The 14,792-nt window shown below is 35.1% G+C and overlaps 1 protein-coding gene across 5 annotated transcripts in view; it reads left to right on the top strand.

The window, feature by feature from the left end:
• The window catches only part of LRIG2 (leucine rich repeats and immunoglobulin like domains 2), a 126,465-nt gene that overhangs the window by 26,152 nt on the left and 85,521 nt on the right, over positions 1 to 14,792 (top strand). For 4 of the 5 annotated variants that reach the window (XM_077119858.1, XM_077119857.1, XM_077119862.1 and 1 more), the window contains 10 exons: positions 1,423 to 1,488; positions 3,235 to 3,309; positions 3,461 to 3,595; positions 4,163 to 4,306; positions 4,553 to 4,696; positions 5,177 to 5,320; positions 5,526 to 5,669; positions 12,425 to 12,505; positions 13,234 to 13,305; positions 13,433 to 13,501. In XM_077119858.1, the coding sequence (XP_076975973.1) occupies positions 1,423 to 1,488; positions 3,235 to 3,309; positions 3,461 to 3,595; positions 4,163 to 4,306; positions 4,553 to 4,696; positions 5,177 to 5,320; positions 5,526 to 5,669; positions 12,425 to 12,505; positions 13,234 to 13,305; positions 13,433 to 13,501 (1,074 nt within the window). The remainder of the gene's footprint in view (positions 1 to 1,422; positions 1,489 to 3,234; positions 3,310 to 3,460; positions 3,596 to 4,162; positions 4,307 to 4,552; positions 4,697 to 5,176; positions 5,321 to 5,525; positions 5,670 to 12,424; positions 12,506 to 13,233; positions 13,306 to 13,432; positions 13,502 to 14,792) is intronic. The other variant, XM_077119860.1, reaches the window with a different exon arrangement.

Genomic DNA, 14,792 nt, shown 5'->3' with positions numbered 1-14,792 from the left:
AAGCTGTTGTGGAAAAGTGATGCTTTGATGTACCCTTACTTATGTTATGGTGTAAAATAAGACTTAAGTGAAAGTGGCTAGGTTTTAGAGATGGGTAAGCATGAATCTGAGAACAAATTGTTCTACTGTGATGGAGGCATTGTTCAAATCTGCGTGTGCATCTGTCAGCTGTCTGTGTGGCAAGTGAGATAAAATGATCTGTGATGTTTCTCTAATGTGTTCCTATTGCTGGCTGTACTGTAATATAGTACATCTCTTGTGCAGATGGCTTGTGTGGGTGGAACCCACCTTGACCTTATAAAGATGTCAGGAAGCATCAAGGTGAATTTTTAAGCATACTTAAATGTTTGGATTTATGGCTAATCTCCATGAAATCTCTACTATATCTAATAAATTACTTACTAGAAGTGAGATGGAATTTTGAATTTACTTTTTATGGCTTCCTCACTTATTAGTTGCATGACCTTGGATTGACAAGTTATTAACCTCTGTCTCCTTATCAGGGAAATGAGGATTGTTAAAGTATTTACTTTATAAGGTTGTTGTTTGCATTTAGCCAGTTAATGTGTGTAAAGTGCGTAGATGAGTGCCTGGCACCTTAACAAATGATTCACCACTACTACCATCATCATTAGCATAACTTGGAGGTGACTTGAATTTCCCTCCCCTGAAGCTAGATTGCCCTTTTTAAGAAGACCACATCCCTGCCAAGGATGTGGTCAGCCTCAATTCTAATATAGAAACTCACCATCTTGACTTGTAAAATCCATCTATCTTCAGATTTATCTACTGCTAAAATATAATGTAATATTAGTCACTAAACAGGATGAAGAAACTCTTCAGGTACTGCTGTGCAGCATTCTATTAAGATGTATTGTTAAGTGAGAAAAGCAAGAGACAAAACAATATATAAATTCTATTTGTATAAAAATTTACTGGTCCATGCATAAAATATCTGGAAAGCTACACAAGCAATGATACATTTTCATTTGGTGCTGTTGGGGAGGAAAATTGGGTGACCAGGGAATTGGGTGGAGGTCTTTTTACTGTATGCCTTTTCATGTATATATATATATATATTTTTGGGGGGGGGTACATGGTCCAGAAAACGAACCCAGGTCTCCTGCATGGAAGGCAAGCATTCTACCACTGAACCACCCGTGCACCTTCATATTTTTAGTGGTTGAACTATGTGACTGCATTCCCTATTTAATTAAAAAGAAAAAAACTTAAAAGTAACCTAGCTATTTTGAAATCTAGGTAAGTTTTATTCTTCCTGTATAAGTATTTCTTCTTTTTCTCTATACTACTCATATTCACATTTGACTGGACTGTTAGTATTCCTATTTTATTTTATTATTATTATTTTTTCTTTATGTCTACTTTCCAACACCAATCTAAGAATGATATTTTGTCCTTCAGGGATTTGAGTCATAATCGATTGTCTAACTGGAACATCACCTTGGAATGGCAAACATTACAGGAAGTGTAAGTTATTTTTCTTGTATTTAAAGTTATTTTAAAGTCCTTGAGGTGATTTAATGAGTTGTGAATTTGGGGCTGTTCAATCCAGAAAGGCTGTCAGAAATATTGAAGGGAAAAACTTTATAAAGAAATTGTTTAAAAACCTAAACAGTTTTCTTTGCCTTTGGTAATATCACAGGCTCTGCGCATTGTGCCATGCTGTTATCAATTTCAGTTTGCAACCTGTATAGGAATACTATTGTACTTCTTTGGGGCCCAAAGTAGACTTTCTACCTCTTTGGAGTAACTATGTTTTATTTGTTTGTCACGGTTTGAGCAGGTGAAAGTCTCTGTTGTGTATGCTTTTCTTGTGTGTCGTGATTTGTCTAAGATGGAAGCATTTATATGAAATACAGTATTTCTGGTGTCATTTGGCAGTATGGTAGTCAATAGATACAATTCATTTTTCCAGTTAACCGAAGTTTGTCCTTTGATAATATTGAGATGTATTTGTCCTTTGTAATATTGAGATAATATTGAGATGTAATATTGAGATAATATTGAGATGTATTAGTATGTATGTTTGCAGGAAATTTTCTATAAAAACGTTATTATTAACATCTTAGGAACACAACTATTGAAGTATACAGGACTAATTGTGTTCTGTACTAAACACCCACAGAACCCCCAGATTTATTTTTGTTTTTAATTCCTTGCTGACAGGACCAAAAACTTGTTTTCCATGATCCCTGCATTCTCTCCTCCCACCCCAAATATACTGCTTCTAATCTCCTGTGGACTGACTAAACAATTGTCTAGCTTAGTAGCTGGAAGAATAGGCACTAAGGGAAGGTCTAAAGATGCTTCAGTGGGAAGTGTATACGCTTTATTGCATGGACTTTGTAAGGAGGGTTGGTTTCTAGGAGGCCTTTTTTTTTTTTTTTTTTACTTCTGAAGGTTTTTTGTTGCATTCTATTGGTGAGCTTGTTCAGTGATTGAATACCAGGTTAATTAACTGTAATTGCATTAGATTTGCTGCTAAAACATTTGAGATAATCTTTTCAAAGGGCTGCTGGGATCATATGGTAACACATGTCACCTGTAAAATCAGTCATAGGTTCCATCTGGGTGGGCAAATATAATTTTGTCTTGCCTCAGGCAACATTCCCTAACTTTGAATAGCTTTATATATGTATGTATGTATGTATGGGTGTATGTGTGTGTGTATATATATATATATATATATTAGAAAATATGGTTGGGCTATTTATGCCATCTTTGTTTAGGAAGGACCCAAAATTAGCTGTCACAAATGCAGCTATTCAGAGAACTTTGCTGGGATTAAAAATATTTAATGTGAAAAAAATTTCCTAGCTGATAGAATGCTACGGCAAATATGACAAATTATTAAAATTGGTGGATCTGGGTATCTAGTGGGATTGGGGGCATATGTTAGAGTTCTCTGTATGGGGTTTTGTATTATATTTACAGCTGTCCTGTAAGTTTGAAATTATTTCAAAATAAGTTTAAAAATGCAAAAACTTTTCCTAACCTTTCTTATTTTGATCTCAATCATAGAGCTATACCCTGAAAGAATATATAGTAAAACCTAAGTTCTCAGTATAATTTATTTTTGTCTTAGTCTAACTTATTCTTAGTTATAAGCTTTTTCAAATTTGGCACCCATCCTAAAGATATATATTAGAAACCAGAACTCAACAGGTGAACATTTCCTTCATAAACATTTAAATCTGTTTTCCCCCTGCCTAGGAAAATGAATTACAATGAACTAACAGAAATCCCGTATTTTGGAGAACCAACTTCTAATATTACTCTCCTCTCATTGTAAGTAAATAAGATTTCAGATCTTTTACTTAAATTACGAATAGTACATGACTTTTTTCAAGTACCCATATTATTGACCTTAATTATTTAACATCTTTATGACCTGAGGTGGGTCACTGGCAGTAGCTTCAATATGATCTTTATTTTGTAGAGTACATAATATAATTGCAGAAATAAATGCAGAGGCACTCCAGTTTTACCCTGCTCTCGAGAGTTTAGATCTCAGCTCAAATATAATATCAGAAATCAAGACGTCATCCTTTCCTCGAATGCAGCTTAAATACTTGTAAGTAAAACAAAGTTTAAGCTAGATTTACTTTAAATTGCATGTTTATTGTTTACTGAGAAATATCTTTAAGAAATTTCTGCAATTTATTATGGTTTTGAAATGCTTATAGGGTCAGTTCTTTTGTTTTTGTTTTGTTTTGTTTTTAACTCAGAAAAGGTATTATGGTCAGAAAACACTAGTAGGCATCCAGGGTAATTTGGGGATTACCCAAATTAAATCCAGATTTAATTCTGGATTATTTTTACTAACAGTTTTCTTAAAGATAAATAGGGGTGATTTGTTAAACAGTGGCTTACTTTACTTAATGGTGATGATAATTAGCATGTGTGCCAATGTTTTAGATTTCACAAGGCACATTCACACATACTATTTTATAACAACCTAAATGAAACTAGATGTTATTCTTATGTTGTAGATGAAAAAGCAAAATGATTAAATGATTTATAAAGTTATATGTAGTTGATAAGTGGCAGAGCTGGGCCTGAAACCTAGACTTTGCACTGCTTCCCAGTGGTAGAATTTTTATTTACTAAATATTTTTTTGCTGGTTCTTGCTCATTTTAGGAATTTGAGTAATAACAGGATAACCACCTTGGAAGCTGGCTGCTTCGATAATTTATCAAGTTCCTTATTAGTGGTAAAGTTAAACCGTAATAGAATTAGCATGATTCCTCCCAAGATCTTCAAGCTGCCTCACCTCCAGTTCTTGTGAGTAACTAGATAAGATTATAAGGTAGTTTCTTCTTATAGTGTCATTTTACTTTTTTTTTTTTTTTTTTTTTTTACGTGGGCAGGCATCAGGAATCGAACCCGGGTCCTCGGGCATGGCAGGCAAGCACTCTTACCTGCTGAGCCATCGTGGCCCACCCAGGGAGGGTTCATTTTACTTTTAATTATTGTTATAGCAAATCATCAAACCAATTTTCTGACTTCGTACAACTATTTTTGTTAAAGGGAACTTAAAAGAAACAGGATTAAAATTGTGGAAGGTCTTACATTCCAAGGACTTGACTCCTTAAGATCTTTGAAGATGCAGCGGAATGGAATTAACAAACTTAAGGATGGAGCATTTTTTGGCTTGGATAACATGGAAGAACTGTAAGTACCAGGATCTAGGAAAGAAGTCAGACTGGGATTTTTCAGTGCCACACAGGATAGTTTCTTTAATTGTACAGTGGCACATTGTTTATTCCTCATTCTTTGATGTGAAATAAATGTACACAAAACCTTTTAAGCTATGCTAGCTTAGTGATATTTTGTCATCATTCTTACAAATGTCTCATCCAAAAAATTTGCATTCCCTTAGTGTTTTGGCTGATGAAAATTATCAGAATAACAGAACAAGTATGCTGAGTCTCTTGGTGTGTTGCATTTTGTAGATGTGATATTTTAGACATTTTACTACTTTCTAGCAGTAAATCTTAAGTAAGGTGTATAATATTGAATAGAATTTGTTGGCTTGCTTGAGTTGAATGAAGTTATATGCCTCTTTGAGCAAGATTTAATGAAGATTTAAGACTGCATCTCATTGAAATACCTTTTGAAACATTTTTTCCCTCTCTTTCTGTAATTCTGCAGAGAACTGGAGCACAACAACCTTACAGAAGTGAACAAGGGGTGGTTGTATGGCTTGCGAATGTTACAGCAGCTCTATGTGAGCCAGAATGCTATTGAAAGAATCAGCCCTGATGCATGGGAGTTCTGCCAGAGACTATCTGAACTGTAAGTGTTAGGGTATGTCAGTGGAGGCTGTGAGATTAGAGCAGGTTGGAATAAATAATTTTTAGGGGCCAGTAGTGAGAGCTTAATATCTCTGTTTACTAGAGGTTTGGTGAATGCTCTCAATTTAGCATATAAACAGAATAAGAATTTAAATGTTGACCCAGAATATATTGAATTCCTTACCTTCCCTGTTTCCTATTTTCAGTGATTTGTCCTCTAACCAGTTGACTCGCCTGGATGAATCTGCCTTTGTGGGTCTGGGTTTATTGGAGAGATTGAATTTAGGGGACAACAGAGTGACTCACATTGCTGATGGTGTATTTAAGTTTCTTTCCAGTCTTCACACACTGTAAGTATATCCATCCTTTTTTGTTTCCCCTGCTAATTTTTTTAAAGCAGTAAAGCAGTCAATTTAAACATCTAATCAATCTGCAAATTTATGTATACATAGTATTTTGCAATTCTTCTGTGTTGTGCCTTAGGGCAAAAAAATCTTTTATTTATTTCTTTCTCTACAAATAAATCTTACTTATTTCTAGCCCATACTAGGCAGTTCAATTTTACTTTAATTCTGAGTAAAGCAACTAAACAACAGACATCTTTTATTGTGCCTAGAGCTATAGAATAAACACAGTTGTGGGTGTCAGAAACACACATTTGTTTTCTTGTTCCTCTGACTTTGACAGTTCTACTACTTGTTCTCATTCAGAAGGACACAGGGTATTACGAGCAGCTCTGCTACCAGATCTGCTCATTGTTACTGGTTTGCCGCATAGCTTTGGACAGAAAAAGAAACTAACATTTATAAGTTAGTTAACTGATATATGTGAGGTGCTTTCAGATATTTTAACATTAGGATTTTGCCATTTATTTTTTCCATATGAGGAAACTGAGGTTCAGAGAGATTAAAATGATCTGTTCAGGTTCACGTAGCTTGTAAATGGTTGCATCAGAATTAGAACCCAGATCTGTTTGATACCATAGCTCATGTCCCTTTTACCACACAACCTGATGAACAAAAATTGCTTAACCTTTCCTGGGCATCATTTTCTTTGTCTTTGTCAGATGAAGAAATGGCATAAGATTAGATGTTTGCTAATGGCCATTCCAAATTTAAAATTCTGTGGTTCTTTAAGTGAAATGTTTTACCCTGACTGTGGGATATAATGTGTTCTAGTTTGCTAGCTGCCGGAATGCAACACATCAGAGATGGATTGGCTTTTTATTTATTTATTTGTTTTTTATTAGTTAAAAAAAAAATTACAAGAAAGAGACACAAACATTCTTAAGATACCTCATTCTGTTCTACATATATAAACAGTAATTCACAATATCATCACATAGTTGCATATTCATCATCATGATCATTTCTTAGAACATTTTCATCAATTCAGAAAAAAATAAAAAGACAACAGAAAAATAAAACGAAAACAGAGAAAAAAAAATTATTACACACTATTCCCCTTACCCCTTCCTTTCATTGATCACTAGCATTTCAAACTAAATTTTAACATTTGTTCCCCGTTTTTTATTTTTATTCCCTATGTTCTACTCGTCTTTACAAGGTAGATAAAAGGAGCATCAGACACAAGGTTTTCACAATCACACAGTCACATTGTGAAAACTATGTCATTATACAATCATCATCTAGAAACATGGCTACTGAAACACAGCTCTACATTTTCAGGCAGTTCCCTCCAGCCTCTCCATTATGTCTTGGATAACAAGGTGATATATAATTAATGCGTAAGAATAATCTCCAGGATAACCTCTTGACTCTGGGATCTCTCAGCCATTGACACTTTGTCTCATTTCACTCTTCCCCCTTTTGGTGGAGAAGGTTTTCTCAATCCCTTGATGCTGAGTCTCAGCTCATTCTAGGGTGTTTCTCAATCCCTTGATGTTGAGTCTCAGCTCATTCTAGAGTTTTTCTTAATCCCTTGATGTTGAGTCTTAGCACATTCTAGGATCACTGTCCCACGTTGCCAGGAAGGTCTACACCCCTGGGAGTCATGTCCCATGTAGACAGGGGGAGGGTGGTGAGTGGATTGGCTTTTAATAAAAGGGGATTTATTTCATTAGTTCTTCAGAGGAAAGGCAGCTAACTTTCAACTGAGGTTCTGTCTTACGTGGGAAGGCACAGTCTGATCTCTGCTGGCCTTCTCTCCAGGCCTCTGGGTTCCAACAACTTTCCCTGGGGTGATTTTCTTTCTGCATCTCCAAAGGCCAGGGCTGAGCTGCTAGTGCTGAAATGAGGTATGCTGAGCTGCTTGGGCTGTGCTACATTGAGCTCTTTCATTTACGCACCAGCCAATTAAATCAAACATCATTTATTACAGCAGGCACACCTCCTAGCCAACTGCAGATGTAATGAGCAACAGATGAGGTTCATGTACCATTGGCTCATGTCCACAGCAGCAGAACTAGGTACCTTCACCTGGCCAAGTTGACAACTGAATCTAACTACCACATGATGTTATTGAATTGAAGAGGTGTTTTAATGAAATACAGAAATCCCAAACAAAGTAGAATAAGAGAAAACAGGAATAATTAGAATTTGTAGATTCTTAAGGTTCCTGAATAGGGGACTTTGTGATCATCAGGTTAAGAGTTAATAAATGCTCTCAGAATGCAACTAGATGAATGAATTGTAAGAGCTGTATGTTGAATGAAATGTCAGGAACAAAAAGACATATTATTATGCCTCAATAATATGGACTAAGTATAATGTAAAAATTAGGTGAACTGAAGTCGAAAGCATGTGTTATCAGGTTGGGGCTTATTGTAAAGGGTCATAGATTTTAAACTCTTACAACATATATATTCATGAGATGAAATTGTTAATTCTAAATTCTGAGATACTGAGCTGTTTGTATATAACATGGTCATTCCCAGAAACTTCAGGTATTTATGTAACACCTGAGACTCAGAGTTAGAGTTCTGGAACTATGAAAGTCTGCAGTACCCCATATAGGAACTGCTTAAAAAGTTGAAAAAGTGATCGGGCATCGAGTAGAAATGTGAATGAAGCTGATCTAGATAGGACTAAGGTATATCAGAAGACTGGGTAAAGGATGATATCGTCCATGTCTTAAAACTTCTGTATGAGACTAAAGGAAGAGGTGTTTATTTGGTACAATATTTACATTTTGGATGGTACATTTCCTGATTTAACTTGTATGTTCAGTTTAGTTGACCACCGTAAAGTACAGGGAATCTTGAATAGGGCGTGAGATTTTGGTGGTTTGTCCAGGTTAGTGTGATGCCTCACTAAATCCCAGAGGGATTTGGACAGTGAATAAATATTTGCAGGGTCCTCTTAGGGGAATGGGAGAAAGGGGGAAAGATTTAACTTCCCCATTTGGAGAATTTCTGATACCCTTGCAAGCAGTGGGAACAACCAAATCAAAAGGTCGAGCTTTCAGTCTTGGGGTTTGCCCCTATGAACTTTATTCTTGCAAAGGACAGGCTAAGTCTACTTTAAATTAGGCCGAAGAGTCACCCCCAGAGGATCTCTTTTGTTGCTCAGATGTGGCCTCTCTCTCTCTAAGCTGATGCAGCATGTGAACCCACTGCCCTCACCACACTATGTGGGGCACGTATCCCAGGAGGGTAAATCTCCCTGGCAACGTGAAACAGAAATCCCAGCATGAGCTGGGACCCGGAATCAAGGGATTGAAAAAAACTTCTTGACCAAAATGGGAAGAGAGAAATGAGAAAAAAAATGAAGTGTCAGTGGCTGAGAGATTTCAAACAGAGTAGAGAGATTATTCTGGAGGTTATTTTTACGCATTCTATAGATATCCCTTTTCAGTTTATGATGTATTTGAGTGGCTAAAGGGAAATACCTCAAACTGTAGAGCTGTGTTCCAGTAGCCTTGTTTCTTGAAGATGACTGTATGAAGCTATAACGTTTACAGTGTGACTGTGTGATTGTGAAAACCCTGTGTCTGATGTTCCCTTTATCCTAGGGTATGGACAGATGAGTAAAAAATATGGATAAAAATATAAATAATAGGGGAACAAAGGTTAAAATATATTGGATAGATGGAAATGCTAGTGGTTAGTGATAGAGATAAGGGGTACAGTATGTATGAGTTTTCCTTTTTTTTTTCTGGAGTGATGCACATGTTCTAAAAATGATCGTGGTGATGAATATACAACTCTGATGATATTGTGTGCCATGACACAGCATGTATGGAATGTTTGTATGTTAAGAATGTGTTTGTCTACAAGCAAACTCACTGCCCTCCCCCTCTCTGCGTGGGACATGACTCCCAGGGGTGTAAACTTTCCTGGCAGCGTGGGACAGAAATCCTAGAATGACCTGGGACTTAGCATCAAGGAAATGAGAAACCTTCTTGACCAAAAAGGGGAAGAGGGAAATGAGACAAAATAAAGTGTCAATGGCTGAGAGATTTTTCAACAGAGTTGAGATGTTCTCCTAGAGGTTATTCTTATGTATTATATAGATACACCTTTTTAGTTATGGTGTATTGGAGAGGCTGGAGGGAACTACCTGAAAATGTAGAGCTGTGTTCCAGTGGCCATGTTTCTTGAAGATGATTGTATAATGATATAGCTTTCGCAGTGTGACTGTGTGATTGTGAAAACCTTGTGTCTGATGCCCCTTTTATCTATGGTATGGACAGATGAGTAAAACATATGGATTAAAAATAAATAAATAATAGGGGGAACAAATGTTAAATTAAATTTATTAGGTTGAAATACTAGTGATCAATGAAAGGGAGTGATAAGGAGTATAGAAAAAAATAGGAGAAACAAAGACCAGAACATATTGGATAGATGGAAATACTAGCAATCAGTGAGGGGCAGTAAGGGGTATGGTATGTATGAGTTTTTTTCTTTCTTTTTCTGAATTGATACAAATGTTCTAAGAAATGATCATGGTGATGAATGTATAACTATGTGATGATATTGTGAGTTATTGATTATTTACCAAGAATGGAATGATCATATGGTAAGAATCTTCGTGTTTGTAGATATGTTAAAATAAAATTTAAAAAATAAAAAAGATTTATGACATAGAAGGGGGATAAGGAAGAGAATACACTTTATTCAGCAATTTGTAACTTGCTTCATAATTTCTAAATATTTAAATGAGTGGTATGCGGACCTTAAAACAGAATATATTTATATGTTGTTTTATCTGTAAAAGTATTTAAGAAATAATAATAATAAATGATCTCAGAAAAGAGGCATGTTCTCAACTTTGGAATCTTACCATCAGTGGGAAAGAAAGTGTGATAATTTTGTGAAGATGTATGTATGCATGCACAAGTGTGTGTTTGAGGTTTTTTTCCCTTAAACTTAATGAGGTAGTCTTTTTTCAGGTTTGGCCTTTGTCTTAGTTTCCCACCTCCTATAACAAGTACCATTCAGTAGGTTGACTTAACAACAAAAATCTGTGGTCTGATGTTGTTCAGGGACTAGGAACTTGCTTCCTTCCATGGGTGGTAGCATTCTGGCGGGCTCCTGGTCCTTGGGGTTTCTTGACTTTCCGGTCACATGGCAATGTCCTCTTCTTTCTTGGGTCCCATTGTCTTCCTGCTTCCAGCTTCTCTTGCACGTTGCTTTCTCTTCATAAAGCCTCCTGCAGTAGGGTTAAGGCCTGGCTTCATTCAGTTGGGCCACACCTTAACTAAAAATATCATCTTTAAAATTTCTGTTTACAGTGGTTCACACCCACAGGAATGGATTAAGATTAAAAACATGTTTTTTTTTTCTGGGATGCATAATTCAAGCTCACATTACCTTGAAAAATTAAGTTAGTTATTTTTACTTTTTCTACATTTTCAGAGGTGAAACTAGATCAATGCAAAATCAAAGATTGGTATCAGATGCACTTGCAGTGTTTTGGCAACTCAAGGAATGGCAGATGGGACCCTATGTGTTAATACATTTAGCCAGGTTCTTTTTAGTATATCACTGATTACTACTTTTAGTATTAAAATTAAAATTAAAAGTATAAAATACTTTTAGTATTAAAATACTAAAATACTTTTAGTATTAAAATATTTTAGTATTAAAATTTATTGAAATTTAGTATTAAAATTTTAGTATTAAAATTTAGGAATTTTTAATTAAAGTACTGGTTAATACCACAGAGGTAGCTAAGGCAAAATTAAGATCAGATCTTAGAAACTCTAGGTTTAGCTTAGTGCTCTTACCAGATATATCTCTTACTTGGTTTGGTGAGTTCTGTTTATGCTGTATAGAGGAGGGGAACAATCTGAAGAGTTGAGCCATTGATTATTTCAATGTTTATTTCTTAGCAAAATAAATTTGCTTAGTTTGCTTTTCACTTCAGATAGCTTAAGTGAGAAGAATGATTTCTTTTCTTCTTACTGCTAAACACATAACTTTACACAGGCCTTATGAAACAAAAAAGTTTTTGAGCTTTTTATCAGAAGGTTTAAGGAAACAGAAATGATTAAATATTTTTTAACTAATAGTTCTTCCATCAGCACATGGTGCGGTGCAATTACATTTCTTCTGAGAATGGTACAGTAAACTTTAAAAGATCCATACTTTTCCTTTTAAAGAAAACATAGCAATCAGTCATGGGTATATCATTCTGACTTCCCGGGGGACATGTTTAAATGCTCTGAAACTGTGAAGCTCTGTATTAATATTACTCTGTCAGCCCTTTTAAGTTTAAGGGCCCAGGGGAAGGCTTGGGTCACCCAGAAATCCATTAGTCTGAAATCAGATTTATAAGCCATATCCCCTACATCTGGAAATCCTTCTGCTTTTGCAGGACCCTGACTATAATCTGTTAATATGCTAGCACAATTATGTTCTCTTAGCTAGAGAGAGTAATACTCTTAGCAGGTTGCTCAATTTATTATCAAGGCCAGCTTAATTCTGAATCTCTGAGCTTATGTGAACCAGTTCTTATATGTTTATCTTTTAGATGATCACAGATATTCCTTAAAAAGCAAAGTTGGATCTTCATCACAAATAACTGTTAAAGATCAAAACTAGCATGTGCAACTTGACCTAGCCATGCTAGGTTGCTGTCTGATGGTGTGATGGCTGAGTCTAATAATGTGACTTTGTTTTTCCCAAACACTCTTGCAGGGATTTAAGAAACAATGAAATTTCATGGGCCATTGAAGATGCTAGTGAAGCCTTTGCTGGACTCACGAGTCTTACTAAATTGTATGTATTTATAATATTTGTGTAAGTCTACAAATGTATTTTTTTTGAGAACCAATTGTAAATATGATTGGATTTTATCTATTTGATATGGCCAGAAAATCCAAACCTTCTGTCCTAGCCACTAAAGGAAGAAGCTTTGTTGTTCATTGAGTTCTGTTTTTTTGAGGGGGACGGGGTGAGATATATGGAGGAGGCCTTTTCTTGAAAGAACATTCCTATGGGCATGTAAAGAGAAGTTACTTATGGAGCTAGACCTTCTACTCTAGTAAAAGAAATGTACTGAGCAACCAGAATTGAACTGGTAATTTGTTGAATCATCTACAATTTGTAGGTAATTTTATCTAGCAGAAGGAAAGGATTCTCTTGAGTAAAACTTTAGATCTTCTGCCATGAGAAGAATTTCTTCAAGGTTCACTCTTGTTTGAATTTCATTAATCTGATAATCTTTTATTAAGAAGGGGGAAATGGGGAACTATAATCCAGTTTAGCATGTGAAAACTACTAGCATATCAGTGGTCAGGATGGTTGTTCAAAGGCACCTTATTTAGTGCCAATATCTTAATAGAAGCCTTTATACTATGTTTTGCAGTGGTTAATAATAAAGATTTGATGCTTTCTTAAAAAGGAATATTAAGCTTATTTTTTCCTTTTATAGGTAAATGTCTAACATAATGTATTTAATTTTATTTAGTAGAAAGCTTTATTAGAAAGGTTTGTTTCTATTTCAGAATATTACAAGGAAATCAGATTAAGTCAATTACAAGGAAAGCATTCATTGGTCTTGAATCCCTTGATCATCTGTAAGTATTTTGCATACATTTTGTTCACTATATAAATAATCTTTGTTATTAGCAGAGGTTTTTGTGACCATTTAAAGTATATAACTTAATTGTTTTAGTGGTAATATTTCATTTCTCTTTATTTCAGAGATTTGAACAACAATGCTATAATGTCTATACAAGAAAATGCTTTTTCTCAGACTCGCCTGAAAGAACTGTAAGTAATTTGTTTTTTATTGTCACCAGTTAGCTCATTATCCATGTTTGTTGTGCTTAAAGTGTGATAATTGTGACCCAGTTGTTTTCAGAAGTACACAATTCGGGCAGGAAAAAAGAAAACATTAATAGTTTAGTGACTAAATGTAATTTTAAATGGAAAAGCCCAGAGTATGTGGCCCTAGGACTTTCTTTTGCCAGTGCTGCTGGTGCTTTGTAGTTATGAAAAATATAGTATGGCTCCTTTGCATTTTATGTATACCCTGTTGGGTTTGTTTTGTTTTGTTGCTGTTTACTTTTTGGACTGTTGTAACATGTATTTGTAATTCTTACCTCTTACAATTAAGGTAAGCGATTTTATTCCTCAGTCTCTAAAATAAATCTAGCACTTTAAATTTGATGGTCAAAGAGAGAATATCTTTAGACTATGGTTCAAACTACTAAAATGTTTAAAAACCGTTAAAGAGTTACAGAGGAAGAAGAAATATCATTTATACCCTTTATCCATCCATAATTTTTAAAAATTTTAAAAAATTGCCCTTATTGGTTTAGAGACTTCTCTGGGGGTAGGGAGGTTAGTTGAGCATTGGTATTTTACTTTAAACTCTGGTGATTCTAATATGCAGCCAAGGGTAAGAACCACCAGACTGTATCAATTTATCATGCTTTGCCTGGAAGCTACTCAAAAGATAGTCTATGGATCAAAACCGGTCCATGACAAGATACGGATAGATATATAGAGAGAGTAAGCATTTAGAAACTTTTAGAAGAATTTAACATTACAGTGATACTTTTATGTTCATTATAAAAGTATTGATCTACCCTAGATTGGAAATCATATTACTAATTCTTTACTATAGATAATTTCCATGGAGACACTTGAGAGAGTGTGAGTTCAAACTGGTTTCAAATCCTTGCTCCATTTCTTAAAGCTGTGTGACATTGGACAGATTGGTTAGTCTCTTTCTCAGTTTCCCTTCTCAAAATGGGGTTGATTCCCTAGCACCACCTACCTCAGGGTTGTGTGAGGATAAAATGAGATAATTACTTTTTTCAACAAATCATTTATTGACCACCTACTATGTAAGGTATTGTCCTAGATGCTGAAAACACAACAGTGAAAAAGACGAAGTCTCTCTCCTCCTATCATAGTACAATAAGTTCTAATAAAAAAGATAAATAATAAGTCAGTTTATAATATCAGGTAATGAATAAATGCTCTGAAGAAAAATAAAGCTGAGTCAAAGGTATGGAGCGTGATGGGGCTGCTATTTTAGATATGATAGTCAAAG

Source organism: Tamandua tetradactyla, chromosome 11 (assembly GCF_023851605.1).
Source record: "Tamandua tetradactyla isolate mTamTet1 chromosome 11, mTamTet1.pri, whole genome shotgun sequence".
In the NCBI taxonomy this organism is placed as follows: domain Eukaryota; kingdom Metazoa; phylum Chordata; class Mammalia; order Pilosa; family Myrmecophagidae; genus Tamandua; species Tamandua tetradactyla.
This window is presented reverse-complemented; position numbering and strand designations above follow the sequence as displayed.